We start from the raw sequence: 19,653 nt of genomic DNA on the forward strand, positions 1-19,653 counted from the left end.
TCCTTAAATCTTTACTCCTACTCCAATAATTCTACTCTAAACTGAACCGTGACCTTTGTAAGTAACTTTATTTACTTACCAAATTCTGCAGACACTGTGATGTGGTAGGAGCAGGTCTGGCCTGTTGTGTAGTTGAGAGGGTAATTTGGGGATAATACCACTCCCTCTGATCCAGTGTACTGCCCACCGCATGGTGCTGAAAAGGGAGAAACAACCCTAAAGGTTCATATTTTCTCTTGTTCAGTTCATATGACACAAGGTAATGAAGACATTTTTAGTGCTGGATAAGATACATGATGTCCAGTGAGGATAAGGGAGCTCTCCAAATTTCAAAAGAGGAAGAGAACAGGAAACTACAAGCACATAATTTATTTTTTTATTATTATGATGGGTCAGATCTAAAAAAAAAAAAAAAAAAAAAAAAAAAAAAAAAAAAAGAAGGGCTTAGCTGCTGTGCTTTCAGGAGTCAATTTGTTACATGGCTGAGTGTCACAGATTCTGTTTCATGTCCACATTCTGTGTGCTTAAGGTATTGTAAATCGTAAAAGAATTGTGCAAAAGTCTATCCATCCAAGGGATGTGAAGAGTGGGGTTCAACTATTACATACTACTATAATACTACACAAAGTTTGGCTAAAATAAACTATGATTGATCATTGTATATTAATTTACTTATATACTAATATATAGTTTTACATAAGCACACCTATAGATTACATATATGAAATAATGGTAAATTGCATACTATTTATTTAAAGTTAGGCTAAAATATACTAATGCATTGATACTAAAATTAAAAGTCACATTAAAATATATTAAATTTTTTTACATAAACACACACACACACACACACACATATATATACATATATGCATCATATACCGTATAAAAGCATGGTCATTTACTTTACATTTATTTAAATGATGATATCATTATATGACTCAGTTGTTTGATGACGTTGTAGGGCATTACAAATTAAATAATTATGCCAAGCAAAATGAGCTTCAACAGAAATTCTGTAGGGAGCAAAATTCCTGATTGCAAGTAAGACCTTATTTAAAAAGGAGGCACTGTTTGAATAACAGATGAGTGGAGTGATTACCAGCGGAAAAAAAAAAGAAAGAAAAGAAATTAAAAGCAGTTTTGACTGACACTGATGTTTTTAACAATAAATCACCGTGCACCAAACATAAATCACATCAAATACAGAAGTAGTTCTCCCTAATAACAACTCAACAGTAATCACAATTCAGGCCCGGTGGGAGTAGGTATTGTGTGGACTTGTACAAGCTAATGACACCAGATCATTGCATCCTGCAGCAAGCGGTTCGCTTAACTCCTAAGCATTTATTGGAGCAAGAAAGTCAATAACAAGATATTGGAAAATGTACATACCTTGGGTTAATTTGCTTAGGCCTGACATTGATTGCACAAACCAGCTTTGTGGTAGCGCTACTAGAATGGCCTACAATTAACATATAATGCAAACCTCGTGGAAAGGCTGTTGGAATTGCTATAGCCTCTGACAGGTATTTTAGTAAAACTGATTCGTAATTCAGCTCTGAGTGCAAAGAGGGAGTATTGAGGAGGAACAGCCAATGAAGACTATAAATCATCTGTGTGTTGGTGCATTGGCGTGTGTTATCTCTTTATCAGGCCCATAATGGGTAGAGGCTAAATGCTTAGGTGTTTGACTGTGCATGACAAGAAAAAAAAAACAACAAGCGAAAATCAACCACAAAGGTCACCAAGAGGATTATTGAAAGTGCCAAGCGTAAAAATTTGTGGCTTAGAAGGTCAGCGAAGGGTATTTACAGAGATATTAATCAACGACAGTGCTTCTGTCACACCTGGCCCATAGCGTATATGACCTTGCAACCAATGGGTCATCTGTGATAAGCAGTGTCGGGGAACTCCACTTGTAGAAACTATTTTAAGAAATCAGCCTATATTTTGCCATTTACAGATAACTGTTGTCGATAACAGTGCCTGCTTGGTTGATTACTAGAAGTGCTACCTACCTCTGCATCATTCCAACAGCTCAGCAAAAGTTATTTATTTTTCAGACAAAATGTGTGCAACAGGAGTGTATAAATGTTACATATGTTATATGTGCATTATCGCAGTTTAATACATCCTGCTCTCTAAATGTTGGCCATCAAGAAACCCTCATCAGTCAACTTATAATAATTGCAAAACTTAAAAATAGCCATTAATTACCTGGCCAATATGAAATCTGACTTGATGAAAATCTATGCAATTCTGTAATAGATCATTAAATATTATAAAATGTGTTAAATTGAATTCAGATTGCTAACCTCTTATTGTCAGCTGAAATCATAATACATTAGATAAAATATGTAATAAATGAGTACGCAAGAAGCCATGGATTTGTAGAGCTAGAGGGAGCAGAACCCATGCAATTCTTCTGACTTTATTGCATTGTTATTCTAAGCCACCTTATTTTTTACGTAAGAGTGATTATTACCCATTATTACCATAAAGGTGCAAGACTTGGGGCCAGATTTACTAAACAAGGAAAATTAGCACAAGAGTGCAATTCCAACAAAAATGTTCAAAACATGCTCTTTTGGGTGTTAAATAACGGTGCAGATACCAGTAAATTGACTACCACAAGCCTGTGTAATCATTCAAATTTGATTCATTTAAATATTCTTCTCCCATTAATGTTGCATGTGAAAGAGAAAGTCCTACAAATGCTTATGCAATAAGATCAGCCACAAAAAATTTTCCACTGCGTATTTTTTATAAATCCTGACATGCTGTATGCTGTATATCCGAGTTAAATGGCTTCTCGAATGAAAAAAACAAACAAAAAAAAACATACACTTTAATCTGTAGCCTATAATGCATATCTCATGCTATTTACATCATCTAGATATGTTTGACTAGATTAAGATTAAATATATATATATATATATATATATATATATATATATATATATATATATATATATATATATATATATATATATATATATATATAAATAATAATAATTTTGTCACTTTAGGTTGTTCACACTTTCTAATTCAGAAAGTCCACACTAAAAAGAAATCTGATTACATAAAATGTTATTTGCAAAACACCCTTCCCTGAAGCCACTAACTGTGACGAACAGCAAAAGAGCGTGAGGTTAGAACTAAACAAGTTCTCTGTGTACCTAAACACTGGCATATCTCTGCTCGTATTTGCCTTTATCTCCATGCCAACAAGTAACCTGGCCTTCCAAAATCGCAGTCCACGCCACCTGTGATCTCTCTACTCTGGCTGTTTTCCTTTCATCCCTCAGGTCTCAGTAACAATGATCTTCAATTGAGATTCCTCGCACATCAGTCCCATGCTAAAGCCTCTGGGCTCTGGCACCCACAGGTCTGTTGCTTCATCTGCCTCACAATGCTTCTGTGAGCTCATGAAAAGCTGGTGTCAGAATGCAGCTGAGGCTCCCCGTTTTCTGCATATCAAACTCGCTCCTGTAGCTTTGATCACATCACCTTCCCTTCACACTCACCATGAGAAGACTGTTTGGAGCTACAAACACACACACACACACACACACATAAACACAGAGTTGCGCACAGTTGTGTGCAAGTGGGCATACGCAAATACACACACACACTTGCCTTTTGTTGGAAGATTTGCCTTTAGAAAGCTGCAATTTCACACTGAGATGGAAGGAAATTTCAGGTTTTTGGATATATACATTCTTCAGGCCTGACTGTCTGGAGTTTCATTCTTTCTTTATTTTGTATGTGTGTGTGTGTGTGTGTGTTTGTGTGCAACAGGCTGTGAATAATTGGAAGTTTTAGAAATCCCTTTTGCCCACTTTGCACCTGCAAATAGCACATTTAGTAGGCCATAGCAGACGAAGTAATTAGCTACAGAGATATAATCTCTATCATACATGACAAACACCACTGAGGTGAAGGTAGATAGAGACTTAAGTATAGAGACTTAGTCATAAGTATCTCTATAAAAATACATAAGGTCATACTTTTATCACAATTAACTAATTATTAAGTAGGATTTTTGCCTCAAACTCCTAGTTTGCTACTTATTAATAGTGAGGAAGTTGTTAAATTTAAGTATGGGGTAGGATTAAGGGATCTAAAATATAATCATGCAGAATAAGGCATTAACATGTGCTTTGTAATTACTAATAAACAGCCAATATGTAATATGTATGCTAATAAGCGACTAGTTAATAGTGAACTATTTTTTTTTTTTTCATGGAACAATATTTCTATGCTAAAATTAATTATATGAAATGAAGTAGCCTAACTTGAAAATACGTTATGACTTTTTCATCAAATCATTTTTTACAGTGAGATAACGAGCTGTATTTGTTTTCCGTTTCGGAAACCAAGCACCAATTTTCTTTTTAAATCTATTATTCCCTGGCATATCTCCTACAGCTGAGGTTCACGATGACGATGACGGTGAACCTGGGTGCAGTTAGCACGAGTTGGGCTCGCTGTGAAGCAGGAGCAGCTGGCAGAGGATTCTGCTTGGTCTAAGAGCCGTGGGAATTGGCGTGGGAGCGAGGCTGGTGGAGTGATTGGGAAATGAGTGACACCTACTACACTCACCGGTCTCGGGTCCCATAGAGGAGATCGAAAGGATACAAAAGAGAAGTGACAACAGTGAAGGACGAGAGAGGACCAGACGTTTTAGTTTTGTTTGTGCACGACAGTCGTCCGCGAGGCGCTGTCACGCTGTTTTGTGTTTAGTTTGTTATTAAATTTTCATTTAAATGTCCGCCGGTTCCCACTTCCTTCCCATGAATTTGAAGTTTGTTGACGGGGATGGACGAACTCGCTGCCGGCCGCTCAAGATGTGGAGGGGTGGCTGCCATCCGAGAGGGAGCGGAGGAGTCGGCGCCGTTCAACAGGGAGCCGGAGCCTGCTGCCGTCCACCAAGAATGGGGAGGAGCAGGGAACGGGGGACTCGTGCCGGCTGCCCAAAATCAGAGGAGCCGTCGCCGTCCACTGGGCAGTGGAGGAGTGTCATGTTGTCCACCGAGGGCCATCCATGCATGCCATGCACTGCCGACGACTTCACACAGTGTCTGGGAACTGGAACAAATTATTATTTTTTTATTATCTCCTTTCTCCCCTCTCTAGTCACTGTTGCTCCTCATCCTTTCATCTCCTTTTCTCTCGCCTCGTCTGTCTGTCCTACCCCCAGGTTCCCGCAGCCACCGTGAGCGGTCCCCCCAGAGAGATGGGGAGGGGGGCGTAGTCTCGTGAGTACCAGCAAGGGGCGATGGGGGTATGTGAAGAGTGGGGCGGGGCTGAGAGCCGTGGGAACGGATCGAGGCCAGTGGAGTGATTGGGAAATGAGCGATTCCTGCTACACTCACCAGTCTCGAGTCCGAAGGAGATGGAAGGATATAAAACAGGACTGACGATAGTGAAGGATGAGAGACAACGAGGCCTGGGCTTTATTTTGTGTTTGGTTTTTGTTTGTGTGCGACTGTCGTCCACGAGGGGCTGTCGTGCTGTTTTGTGTTTAGTTTGTTATTAAAGTTTCATTTAAATGTCCACTGGTTCCCGCCTCCTTCTTCCCGTGAATATGAAGTTTGTATACTGTTACAGTGACATTCACAGTCATAAGGCCAGATTCACAAAAATCATCTTAAGGAATAGGCTAAGTTAAGAAATTTCTTAAGATAAATTCCAAGTTTGTAAGAATTTTGTTAAGAGTACTTCTTGAAAAAACTCTTAATAAGATCTCAGATATATTCTTCAGAACATTTTAATTTTATTCTTATCTGAATGAAAACACAGATAAACTCACACTTTATTGTCTTTTTGCGCTTCCAGCAGATTAACCTAATAATTGTAAGCAAGCACACTATTTTTGTCGCGACTTTGACTGGCGCTCAGTTTCACGTTTTTTAATGTTGAAAGTTTTTGAACAGTTACTTTTAAAATAGCCTGTCTCAAGCTGCAGCAATATGTTTCATTCATTTGTGTGCTGTTTTAGAGTTGCTACTGAGTTTTGAAGTCAACAAAATGTAGTGTCACACATAAGCGAATCACCGATCACTGTTTTTATTATCAGTCATTGCTGTCACGTCACTTGAACTTGTACACATCCCTATTAATAGTCCTACTATGTATTATATGTAGCTGTTGTTGAAATGCTTAAATGTAACAATTAATTTTAAATAACCCAATAAATTCATTTTATTATTATACTTATTTATACTTACTGTTTGAGATTTAAGACCAGTCTGAGGCTGTCCTAACAAGTTAAGTTATTTACAATTATTTTTAAGAAGATTCTTTTCAAGAATTACAATTCTTAAGTTTTATCTTAAGAACAATCTTAAGAAAAAAAGATGTGAATATTCTTAAGATGAATATTTGGGAATACAAAATATTCTTAACTTTTTTTTCTAAAGTTCAAAAATAAGAAGAAAATGGCAGTTAAGAAGAAATTTATTCTTAAGAATGTTTTGGGAATCCAGCCCCTGCACTCTTAAAAATAATTCCGTGGATCTGTTGCCAATACTTAATGTATTAGTGCGAGTTAAAAATTCCAATTTATTGATTTAATTAAAATTTCAAGTGTTAAATATTTTTTAATGAGTTGACCTGACATCTTAATGTTGATAATTACATCAACATAATACTGTGTGTAACTTCAACTTAAAAATATATGTTAGTTTGTTTAAAACATTATTTAAGTTGTACTAAATGCAGTTAGCTCCATAACTTTTTTCAAGTTCACATTTCAGGTTCCCAGCATGCTTTGCATGTGACTGAATAACGAGCAGTGATGTAGAAATAAACTCATATTTTAGGCATTTCTATTCAAGATCAGAACAGGAGAAGAGATGTTCAGTGCTTGGTTCTTTTAGTATTTAAAAGTGTTTCTGTTAAATTGTTGGTTTTTATGAGATTACCACTGTGCTGAAGAGTAGAGCATTTGCTTAGGTTGAAAACCCCTGTTTCATTCAGAAGGCATTTGGTTGAAAGTGCAAAACAAATTGGTTTCCTGCAGCATTAGGTATAATTTTCTCAAAAATTATATTTTACTTTTTTTCTGAAAACAGAGTCCATGATTAAATCAAATGTAAAACAATGTGAAAAAGGCAACTTAGAACAACTTAGTTAGAATAACTTAATTTTTCTGAGTATTCAACTTAATAATTGTTAGTTTTAACACAATTTTAAGTATATACAGTGACATTTGAAGTGGATCAAAAACGTTCTTCAAAGTTGTCCTAAGACAAGAACACATTTTGGTTTTAGGTTTTAGGACAACTTTGAAGAAAGGTTTTGATCCACTTCAAATGTTGACTACTAGCACAACATAGTTTATTATATCTCCTCATTTGTGAGTCGCTTTGGATGAAGGCGTCTGCTAAATGACTAAATGTAAATGTAGTTTCAGAAAAAGTTTCCATAACTCAAAAAAAAACAAAAAAACAAAAACAAATCTTCATTACTGTTTTGGTTGTTTTTGCGTCCAAACTATATTTTTTAGAGTATAAAATATAAATTATTACATAATATAGCCTATTCATTACCAATATATTGGACCATCTCTTTATGTTTTTCTAAATCCCAAACAGAGTCCAGACATCAGAAATGTATCCGTCTATGAACGTGTTTTATAGACTATTTTAGTTTTGGGAAATACACATGCGTTATGGATGTGACAAAAAAGACCTGAGTTTTTGGAAGACCATATATTTTGTAGTCTTTCTGTGATTTACAATGCACAAACCAGAAGCAACAATATCTATAGAATGGTGAAGGGTTGGCCATTCTCAAAACATAAAATATTGATTTTATTTAAATGTTCATTTTTGTGTTTAAGAGGAAAAATCAATCTTAAGGCATCTCTCCGTTATGGAAGCAAGAGTGTGTAAAATGTTTTAAAAACTTTAACAGAGATTTCTAGAGGGTATTTAATAGGTCTGCTCCCCATGTAAGATTTTTTCTAGTTAATAGTAGTCGTTCATTTAAGTCATTATTCAACTGATCACACGTTTATATAAAATTTACATCTATAATCCGTAATGAGTCTTTATATATTCTGCTCTCAAGCTCATCCATTAAGTTTGCAACAAATCACAGGCAGAAGTATCTCAATTATTGTGAAAAAGGAGACATTTTAATTATTTATTAATAAACTAATGTTTTCTTGTCGGCTGCAAGAGGAAATTCACGGTGCTGACTCTCATCTCCACAGTATACTGTACGTGCCTTTAAAGAGAAATGCAACATTCACAGATTACATAATGCTTTCGTTTTGAATTGGTTAGTTTAAAAGTGGACATTTCAAGCTTTCTGTAGATATATTTATCATGTATGTGAGACATCCCAATTTTAAGTTATTTCATTATCAGGAAAAAAATTCTAGTGATCACAAGGGCACCTCCCTGTCATGCATACACATTAACAATTCTCACACAAACACTTGAATATGTATAATAATAGAGCACATTACTTTTAGGTTACAGTATGGGATCTGCATTGAAAATAAATCTTACAAAGTCTACCATTATAAGCTGTAAATTGAAGGATATTCGACGTTTTAAAATTATCTAACAGCCGATGTTGTTCCAATTAGTTGATCATTAGTTTTTCTTGATCCAGATTAAACGGATGCATGACTCTTATAAACTTGTCTTAATTTATTTATTTTGCATTAAATAATAAAGATATAAAGCAGGTTAAGTTAAATATTATTGCACAACTAATTATAAAATGCTATAGACTGCAAATAAAATGGCAGTTTCACATTTCAGACAAATAAGAATACATGTTGCATATCAAACTCATGTGAACCACACAAATCTTGCACTCTCACATTTTAAGGAATATGATACACAACCACATTTAAATTTTTATTTATTTTTTTACTTTACTTAAATTGTATGAAAGCAAGTAAAGAAGGCTCCCTTTAAAATCACTGAAGTTGTCGATTTATTAAGCTCTTTTTTACATTGTGTGCATTTTGTTGATTATAATTAGAGAACTTGATGTATAAGTCTTTATAATCAGTAATTATGTCCTCACTGGATGCAGCAAATGCCTCATTTGTAATAGGTTTTAATGGTTTTGTCTCATCTAGTGATGTCTGGATCGCAAATTAATCTTTCTATTTAACTGGATCTTCTTAGTGAACCGGTCGAATCAGGTCACAAAATCAAACTGTATTGTTTGAAACAGTTTGCATCTCCAATATGCACTAATCCACAAATGACTTAAGTTATTCGGTTTATAAACGTGCCTTACACTCCCTCTGACATGAAATAAACCAATATGCTGAGTTATTCAGTTACTAGTAACAGTACATTGACTGATCTGCTAAAAGAGAACCGATGATGGGATGTGCACGAGCAGAGCAGCTGGACTGAGTCTCATGCTGCTGGTCTGGGAAACAGCATATGTTAAGGGGCGTAACATTTCCATCACACGCTTGAGGCATTCGGACAATCACAATGCACCTGATAGTTGGCCAATCAGAGAACATCTCACTTTTTCAGACCAATGAACCTTGTAAAAATCTACACAAAGGCGGGGCATAGAGGAGAAACAGTAATGTGCATTATATGGAATATTTTTCTTTTTTTTTTTTTCAAAACTGCATAAGCACATTGCGTTACACCAAATACACCAAATAATGTTCTTCTTAGCAGCATCAGATTTAAGTTTAGGATTTTGGTCATGCAGAATACATGCTTTATAAGTACTAATAAATAGCCAATATGCTAAGTAATATACATGCTAATAAGCAACTAGTTAATAGTGAGAATTGGTTACTATTAGTATTAACGAATAATTTTGCAAATTCAGTTTGCATATTCAATGATTGATTTATAAATGAACATGAATGACTGGCTGACAGCAAATCGGATCAATGGAGCTCAAAATATCAGTGAAATGATCTTGAAGAATAAGACAACATCTTTGCAAAAGGACATCCAAAGAGAGAGAGAGAGAGAGAGAGAGAGAGAGAGAGAGAGAGATCAATATCATAAAAGAGATAACGATCAAAACCTTGTGGTAACTTTTGTGCACTAAATTCAGCTCTATTTATTTTTGGATTCCTATCTTTTATTTTTATGTTCAGTAAACACCCACTGAAAGGCCAAAACTGCTAAACAAAGAGTGCATAACATCAACACGCATTAGCCTACATAAGAACAGGTCACTGTAGGATAACTGTATCTTTCCTAAGACGGCAGCTCATTAGCAGTTGTTAGCAGCGCTCTGTTGTGCCCAGACTGCATGCGTGGCTAAATGTAGCAGCCCATGTGTTCCTGCCTCACATAAGCATGAAGACAACAGCTGCGGCTGCCACCTGACCGACCCAAACTTCACTCACAAATCCAAAGCTTGAACATAGCCGTGCAAAATCATACAAACATGAAAAGGAGGCTTTGACAGATTAAAAACACAGTGTATTCATACGGCCTCTGAGAGGCGCCATCCCGCCATGCTCCCAACCCCCACATCCTCTCACTATTTACAGCCAGGGAAGAGTCCTCATTTAATGGTACTGAGACAGTCTTTTAGTTACTATGGAAACAAATAAAAGATCTGTTTGGGTGAGAGAACCAAAGAAAGAGAGGAAAATCCTTCATTATTTAAAGGGATCTCACCTCTTTCTAATGATTTTTGTCTAAAAGCTTGAAGACATGGCTCTTGGCTGCATCGGTATTCTAAATGGTAGTATGGAAATTACAAAGCGTGTAAAAAATAGCCACGCGATCAGTGCCTGCTCAATGACTTTTCCAACGTATAGTCACAGCATTTACTTGTTAAGCTGTCACTAACAATATTAAAATCTATTATTTTGTTTAGAAATGTCCATTCTGCAAGCAGTAACTGTTAAATAACCAGAATTGTACTTGGGAAAGGCAAGATCTTTGGCTGTTAGTGGAGTTATTGGAGTGTTCTGATGAAACCCATTAACCCTGCATGAGCCATTAATGCATAAAATGCTGTGCCATTTCATCAGACAGCTGATGCCATACTGATGCTCATGGCAATTGCACATAGAAGCTGCTTCCACACGTGCAGTCTTTGGGAGAGAGGACCTTAACATTCAAACGGAGTTTTCCCAGTCCTGCTCATCCTGATCTGCATATCCGCCACAAGACCTTCACTCAGAGCCACCACAGAGCAATGCTCTTTTAGAGAAGCATGTGCTATAATATCCTTTTGGGCGAACAGTTGACTGAAAGTTGCTAAGTTTATCTGGGGTGCATTTCTGTATAATATCACTGCAAGTTCTGTTTTTGCCAACATAATTCAGCAATTCGATACAGCTCTATATCTGTGATTAGAAGCATAGTTTATTTTTAGTATCATAAGAGGTATAGAATACAAGTACAGTATGCTTTTCATGCTTTACCTGTAACCCTTGAAAGATATCATCTTGTTAGTATAATCTTGTACTTAAATAGATAAGGCTCTTGGGTACAATAAGCAAGCTAACATGCAGTACATTCTATATTCTTTATTCCATGTCAATATATACATGTGTTTCAATCTATATATTTCAGATGTGTAAACAAACATTAACAATAAATGCAAAAGGTAACCCCAGAGTATGATGTAAGAGGGAACCCACGATTATACAAACTTCAAATAGAGTAAAACGATGGAAAGCAATGATTTAAATCGCTGTACAGAAAATGCACCCCTGAACAGTTGCTAGAGTTTCCTGGGTAGTTGCTATGGCATTGCTAGATTAGAGTTACCACTTGATTATTGTTCTGTTGCAGGGCAGTGGATGTGATTTTGCAGGACAATTGGGGATAGGGGTGAGAGAGATAAAATCTTAACACTTTATTTTAAGGACCAATTCTCACTGTTAACTAGTAACTTATTAGCATGCATATTACTGACATACTGGATATTTATTAGTACTTCTAAACAAATATTAATGCCTTTTTCTGCATGACCTTGTTTTAAATTCCTTAGCCCTACCCCATATCTAAACTACCCTTACGTGACTACCCTTATTATTAAAATTAGGAAATTATGGGTTTATTGATGCAAAATTTGTATTTAATATTCATTAAATAGTGGGAATTCTTTCCTAAACCAAAGTGTGACCAAATACATTTCCATATGTATTGACTAGGTTATGTTTATTAGACTAATTAAATTGGTTTTACTTATTTACTCATTTTGTTATTTATTCAGTGCATCTTGAACTATATATATATATATATGTAGACTTAACAGCAATGTTGGACATTGCATTCATCTTGCAGTACACAGAGAAAAAGCTTCCAATTTCAGGATTGCCTCGTTATCCTGGACAGTTGCTATGATGTTCTAGGTGGCTACTAGGGCATTTACATATAAGCAATACGTAAAGAGATATGCATTTTGTTAATGCGCGATGTGGTGGTTTATGAAGATAGATTTGAAGTTTGAAGGGGTGTGTTCTGAGTGGCTGTATGAATGTTGATACATGGTTGCTTGGGTGTTGCTAGGACAAGGTAGACGGCTGCTAGGGTGCTCTAGGCAGTTGTCATAGCATTGCTAGATGGTCGCTAGTGTATTGCTAAGGATGTTCTGGGTGCTTGATATGCTATTTACAAAAAATTGTTGTATAAAGTGATTTGCAGCGACTGGAATTCATTCATTTTCAATGAGTGACAGCAATGGTTGCTGTTGCTCATAGAAAATAAATGACTTCCCGTCGCTGCAGATCATTGTGTTATGTGGGCATGTGCAGTGATGCGGTAAAGTTGAGAGCAGTTGCAAATGAGCAGCAGTTTGAACAGAGATTTGAAATTTTGCCAAGTGGTTACTAAAAGCTTTTGTGGTTGCTGGGCAGTTGTTAGAGTTTTCTGAGTGGTTTCTACAATGTTGCTACATGCTTTGGTATGTTGTGTGTGTTAATGGCACCTCGTTGTTAGACACATTTATAAACAAATTAGCCAAAATATTCAATAATTAAATATGCAAAGGGTTGTTGTAAACGTTACAGGTGTTATTATCTCTTTGAATAGTTTTGCAGGTGCAGATTCTGTCAAAGTGCCTTTAAGGCAGGTCATTTACTTTGGTGGCCATCTTTTTTATCTACATAGACAGCATTTTTATGTGTAATGGCTATCGATTAAAAAAAAAAAAAAAAAAAAAAAATATATATATATATATATATATATATATATATATATATATATATATATATATATAAAAAACAAAAATTTTAATAAAATATCAAGAAAGTACAGATGAAAGAAAATGAAAGATGTGTGTGTGTGTGTGTGTGTGTGTGTGGTTTGCTTTACATCTTTTCCTCGTGATTGTCAAAAGATCAAGGGAATCATTTACAAACAGTGACATGTATTAAATTGCAATCCTGCTTGCTTTACTTTTTTATTATTTTTTATTTCAGAGCCTCTGGCTTTTCATATATCATAGGGATAGGAATATTAGACATTTCTTAGTTAGGGCTGATATATTTATTGCTATAAAAATGATGGGCTACGTTTTTCCATGTCAACGTTGTGCTACATGCAAGAATGATAGCAGAAAGACATTAATTTAAGGTTTCTACAATGGGTTGTGTTTATAATCATTTATAATTTTAAGTTTATACATTTCATATTTTTTCATAAAGGCTGGAATACATAAGATGACTTTCAAAATCTTAAGATCTAAAAAATATAATAATAATAATAAAAAAAAAAAACTGGGCATCATATATATAGTAACCAAATTTATAATAGTCGCAGAGGAAAAACTGGCCATCATACATGGAATGACTGAGAATCATACACTATCATACAAACTCATGCAGAAATGTGCACCTTACTGCTGGAAGACAAATGACAAATGAAAACAACATGCATTCTACAAAAAAAAAAAAAAAGAAAAAAAAAGAAGGAAATTGATATCTTCTGACTTGGAGTAATAATCTGAAGCTGCTTTGAGCAGTGCTTTGAGCACTTTTGTATTTTTATGGCTTTCAAATAAAGACTTTTGAAGATTTGTTTATTTTTTAAGGACATTGTGTGTGTTATTGTGTCCACCAGAGAAATGTGAGTACATACATCTCTCAGCAGAGAAATGTGAGTACAACATACTCACAACATACACGTTTATGCGAAAAGGTGAAAGATGTTTGCTAATATGAGTACTACATTTATTTGTTTTCCTACAAGTGGTTGGTCTCCTGCTGTCTTTGACTGAACATGGGCCTGTTTATTACAGTCGTGTGTCTTTGCTCCACACACGTGCATTGTACGTATGCATCTTCTCATATGGCTTAATTGATGAGAGAGCATCACACCCCATTAACTCCTAAATGATCTTGTTAAAGTCATTATCCTGGCCTAAGGATCCTGTATGTTAGCTATGCTTTGAACAGTATGTGCACTGTGTGAGGTCGCCACAATGGATAAATGCAGTGATGGCATGCTGCCTCTCCTTGCTGAAGGTGACATAAATAACAGATTTCAGAGACTAAAAATAAACTAAAGTGACAGACAATATGATGAAATGGCCTGTGAAACAGCAAAATTTTCTTCACATCTCCCTTGGATTTCAAAACGATTTTCAATTGTGCCTGCTGCACTCTTTTTCAAGCCATCACCCACCTCGCAAAATGAAACTCAGATCCGCTCATCCGCTGCTGCCCCCCAATCAAATCTGACTCATTCTCTGGACTACTTGGAAGCACCCACTTTGGCTAAAAGGTCATAAGTACTCAGCAAGCCATTTACCTCATTAGCTTTAAGCATGGTCTATTGATAAAAGGAAGCTGCAGCGGCAGTGTATAAAAGCATTGCAAATGGCTCACAGTCTCTCGTCTAGTTCGTATAACCTCACACCTCTACACTGAAGAGCTCTGACTGAGGACAGCTAAAAGGATTAACCTTCACAAACTACTTTCTGTGAATCAATGCTCCATGACCACCACAAAATACTTCTGTATGTCATTAGCCCCATTTCCACCGCAAGGAACTTTCCCTAGGAACTAGAGACTTTAGGTCTGGGAAAGTTCTGGGTAAAAAATTGCCCCTCAGAAAATCATGCTGCGCGAGGTAGTACGTGGGTTGGATTAGGGCACTTAACATGCTGATTGGTCACGCAACATTGTATTTCAACCACCATTTATTCGCATAATTGTTTAAAATATTAAATTTAAATAAATAAATATTTTTTTTTATTTATTTAGCAGACGCTTTTATCCAAAGCGACTTACAGTGCATTCAGGCTATCAATTTTTACCTATCATGTGTTCCCGGGGAATCGAACCCCCAACCTTGCGCTAGCTTGCTTGCTTGCTAACGCAAAGCTCTACCAGTTGAGCTACTGTTATTGTGTCCTAAAATGTAGTTTTAAAAGTTTTTCATGCGAGAATTGTCATTTAAAACTCAAATCTGTGGTTTATTTATAAAGACAGAGCTGAAAATCTGAAAATGTGCTTCACCGATTTAACAGTCCCTCCAGAAAAACGCGATTATGCGATCGCCTGATTTAATGCATAATCAGCCAAAGTCCGCCTATTTATGCGGGGTCGCATTTTTTCAAATATGCCGCTCTTTTGCCGCATAAATTGACGATTTCAGAAAGCAAAATATGCGGGGCTAGCATGATTTCATAATCCCTGTATTTCCATTGCAAAAAACTCACATATATATTAGCAGAAAGTAAAAAAATGTTGCGTTTACTTCACAGTAAGTAAAGCGCCATTTCCCCCTATTGCCATGGGAACCTTATGAAGTGACGTAACTACGTGACGTGAACATCATCTGCAAACCCCGCGGTGAAACCAGGGTCAAACTTGAAGCGCGCAAATCATTCTTATTTGCCAACAAAAATAAGCGCAAAAGAACGCGCAAAGCAGTTTCCCGATTTGTTACATGACAGTGGAGCCAAATTATATTGCGAGAACTTGTGGAAACTGCGGTTACTAACACTGTTGTCGTTTCATTCAGAAGTTGATGCAACTTTACAGTTGTAAGATTGCACTTTTTTTGTTACAGAATAGTACCAAAAACTTACAGTTGTAATTATATTAGTAGTATGTCAAATAATTTACGGTGCAGTAAGAGATTGCAACTTAAATATTCTGTGATTTAGTATGCTCGCTTATCATAGGAAGTAATAAGAAATTACTCTTTACATTAAGGTAGTAGCCTTGTTGGGGGAATCACCTTTTTTTCTCTTTTTCATCAAACCGCAGTTTTTGCAAGTTCACGCAATTTCATCGCATAAAATTGCAAAAAAATCCTGCATATTCCATTGATTTTTTAAGAAAACGCGCCGCAAAATCAAGGATTTTTGCCCGCAACAATCACAAAAAAAATCCGAGTTTTTCTGGAGGGACTGATTTAACATGAGACATGAGCTCCACACGATTAGTGCTCATGTTTCCAGATGAGAGTAGCGTCAACTTGGCTAGTCTTTCTGACATTTGCCGCTGGCTCTGATGTCTCTGTAGTGGTTAAATATAAGATATAATAAATTTTGGGTAAATCTAACAGGTAATCTTTGATATTTATTCTGTTATTGTATTAATATGTTAAAATGAAAAGAGACAATGCATTGACTGTAATGCATGCAAATTCCCTGAACTACATTTATGTGGCTATTAATATGTTTAAATGAAAACAGTGGCAGTGGTGCCTGATATCATATTTTGTCTTTTTGTATATACATTGAGGAAAATTGCAGTAACCAAGGTGAGATGACTGACGTTATCAAGTACACTGTCTTTGCAGAATTATCAGACTTGGTTACTTAATCCCAGGTAGGATTAAGGGATCTTAAATATGATCATGCAGAATATGGCATTACAATGCACTATATACTGTAAGTAATAATAAAGCGCTAGCATGCTTGTAAATAGCCATGCTAATAAGCAACTAGTTAATACTAAGGATTTGTCATTAAAATGAAGTGTTAACAATATTTGTAATTGAACCTGAGAGGTTTCTGTCTCCCCACTGAAAGTCCAGGTAACCAAAATTTAGTAGATCAAGGACATATACGCATTTTAAACCTTTAGGCGGCAGAAGTTTTTTCCTAAAACGTTCGATTTTGACATCTTAATTTCAAAAGGCTATATCTTAAAAGTGATAAAAGATATAGACTTTGTCAATTATAAAAATATTAAGGATGACCCAATGTTTATATAGGGATTGCATTTTCACATCTAATTTGCATATTATGACGTCATATGGTGGTGGTCATCTTGAATTATAAAATTTTTAAATGATAAAATGCAGCACTTCTTTCCCCCCAAAATGTCCCTCACCTTCTGTGTGCTTTATTGCACAATACTGAATGCCGAGGTAAATAGTAAGTAGTAAACAAACTGTGTAAATCATTACTAATAAATGGTAGAAACAAACCGAATTCATATAGCGGTTGGCCTTTTGCTGTAGAGATTTTCAATTTTCTACATATAGCAGGCACTCTGATTCCATGTATGGGGCACATATATATTATTCATATTACACACAAACACAAGTAGACAAGACTTGTACGGTTCAAAAGCTATGCCCCGTGTCACATCGCCTCTGCTCCTGCTTTGAGCAGTGCGGCCAGATCTACCTCGCGCACGCGCCGAGTGTGCATAGCTCAGACTATTGTCATTGTCATTGCGACTCCCCATCCTGCCTCCACGTTGCCCCCTAACTGTCCTATGAATATTCGACTTCGTCTAACATACCCAGTGGCATTAGAAAAAGTCTCTACTACAATACTGTCGCAGCAATTGAGGAGAGGCACACGGTCAGAAGACAAAGCTACATGTCTAGCGTGGTAAAAATCTCCCGCCTCTTTCCCCGCAACACTAACACACCTGATAATTTTGCGATGAACACTCTGACCCCAGGAAACATTGTTCACACCACTGACATTGGGCAAAGCACCATCTACATTGGGCAAAGGATTCACCGTTTGTGCTTGGTGTAGGGCTATACTTTCACTTTCAGAATCACCGTCATTTTCTGAATGCAGATATTCCCCTTCAGAATCAGGGTCTGCGAATAGAAGTCCCAACACTTCATTGCGGGTTTATATAAGCTTTATTGATGCCATCAGATAATAATAATAATAATAATAATAATAATCTAATGCCAATACTCGCTGACGTTGACAATATTGCTCTGATAAAATAGATCACTCTCACACTAGCTCCGCTTTTGTTCGCACTGATTCAATGTGCTCTAGCTCGAAGATTTTGTAAAGAAGCATTACGTTTTTTTGAACGTCATTGGCCATTTTTGTCAGTGCAGCATCTTGTCGAGTAAACTCGACCGTGGCACCTAGAGGTTTAATAATATTCATATGAACCTCCTCCTGCCCAAACTAACAAAGCTGTCTGTGCCCACCTCCGTCTGTCAGTGGATCAACAGCTTCCTGACAGACAGGCAGCAGCTAGTGAGGTTGGGAAAAAAACACATCCAGCACCCGTACAATCAGCACCGGAGCTCCCCAGGGCTGGGTTCTCTCCCCACTGCTCTTCTCCCTGTACACTAACGATTGCAGATCTAAGGACCCCTCTGTCAAGCTCCTGAAGTTTGCAGATGACACCACATTCATCGGCCTCATTCAGGACGGTGACGAGTTTGCTTACAGACAGTAAGTTAAAGAGCTGGCTGTCTGATGTAGTCTCAGCAACCTGGAGCTTAACACGCTCAAAACAGTGGAGATGATCGTGGACTTCAGGAGGAAACCCCCTGCTCTCCCCCCACTCACCACCATGAACAGAGTCATTCTGGGCACCACTATCTCTCAGGACCTGAAGTTGGACATTCACATCGACTCCATTGTGAAAAAGGCCCAAAAGAGGTTGTACTTCCTTCGCCAGCTGAGGAAGTTTAACCTGCCACAGTTCTGAAACAGTTCTACTCCACCATCATTGAATCCATCCTCTGCACTTCAGTAACTGTCCGGTTCAGCTTAGCTTCTAAATCTGACCTCAGAAGACTACAGAGAGTAGTCCGGACTGCTGAGCGAATCATCGGTACAACCCTCCCTTCTATTCAAGAACTGTACTTATCAAACGTGAACAAAAGGGCCAGTGAAATCACTCTGGACCCCTCACATCCAGCACATTCCCTCTTTGAACTGTTGCCATCTGGTCGACGCTACAGAGCTCTGAGCACCAGAACGACCAGACACAGGAACAGTTTCTTCCCTTAAGCAATCCATTTAATGAACAATTGGTAATGACTGTGGAACACACTACACTATTTATATTTATATACACATACTTATTTATCTAACACATATGGCTGCCGTCGCATCATCCAGATGGATGCTGCACACTGTCTATGTAAAGTGTTTTGAGTGCCTAGAAAAGCGCTGTATAAATGTAATGAATTATTATTATTATTACATACTTAGTGAACACTTAAGTTTTGCACATACCTGTACATACATAACTGCTTTTTTTTAATATACCTGCCATACAATTGTCATGTTGTATATTGTCATTCTGTAACAATACAAATCTCCATATTCATCCGGAAGAAGGAGGCGGGAACCGGCGGACAATCAAAAAACATTTTAATTACAAAAATAAACACAAAACAGCGCGTCAGCCCCTCGCGGACGACTGACGCGCACAAATAAAAATCAAAACATAAAATAAGACCCAGGCCTGGTCCTCTCTCGTCCTTCACG

The 19,653-nt window shown here is 36.8% G+C and overlaps 1 protein-coding gene across 2 annotated transcripts in view; it reads right to left on the reverse strand.

Annotated features, from left to right (window-relative positions):
• LOC113091948 (CUB and sushi domain-containing protein 1) overlaps positions 1-19,653 on the reverse strand; it is a 546,185-nt gene that overhangs the window by 88,502 nt on the left and 438,030 nt on the right. For both annotated transcript variants that reach the window (XM_026257629.1, XM_026257628.1), the window contains exon 31: positions 80-196. In XM_026257629.1, coding sequence (XP_026113414.1) covers positions 80-196 — 117 coding nt within the window. The remainder of the gene's footprint in view (positions 1-79; positions 197-19,653) is intronic.

The sequence above is a fragment of the Carassius auratus genome, unplaced genomic scaffold (genome assembly GCF_003368295.1).
Source record: "Carassius auratus strain Wakin unplaced genomic scaffold, ASM336829v1 scaf_tig00214400, whole genome shotgun sequence".
NCBI classification, from domain to species: Eukaryota; Metazoa; Chordata; class Actinopteri; order Cypriniformes; family Cyprinidae; genus Carassius; species Carassius auratus.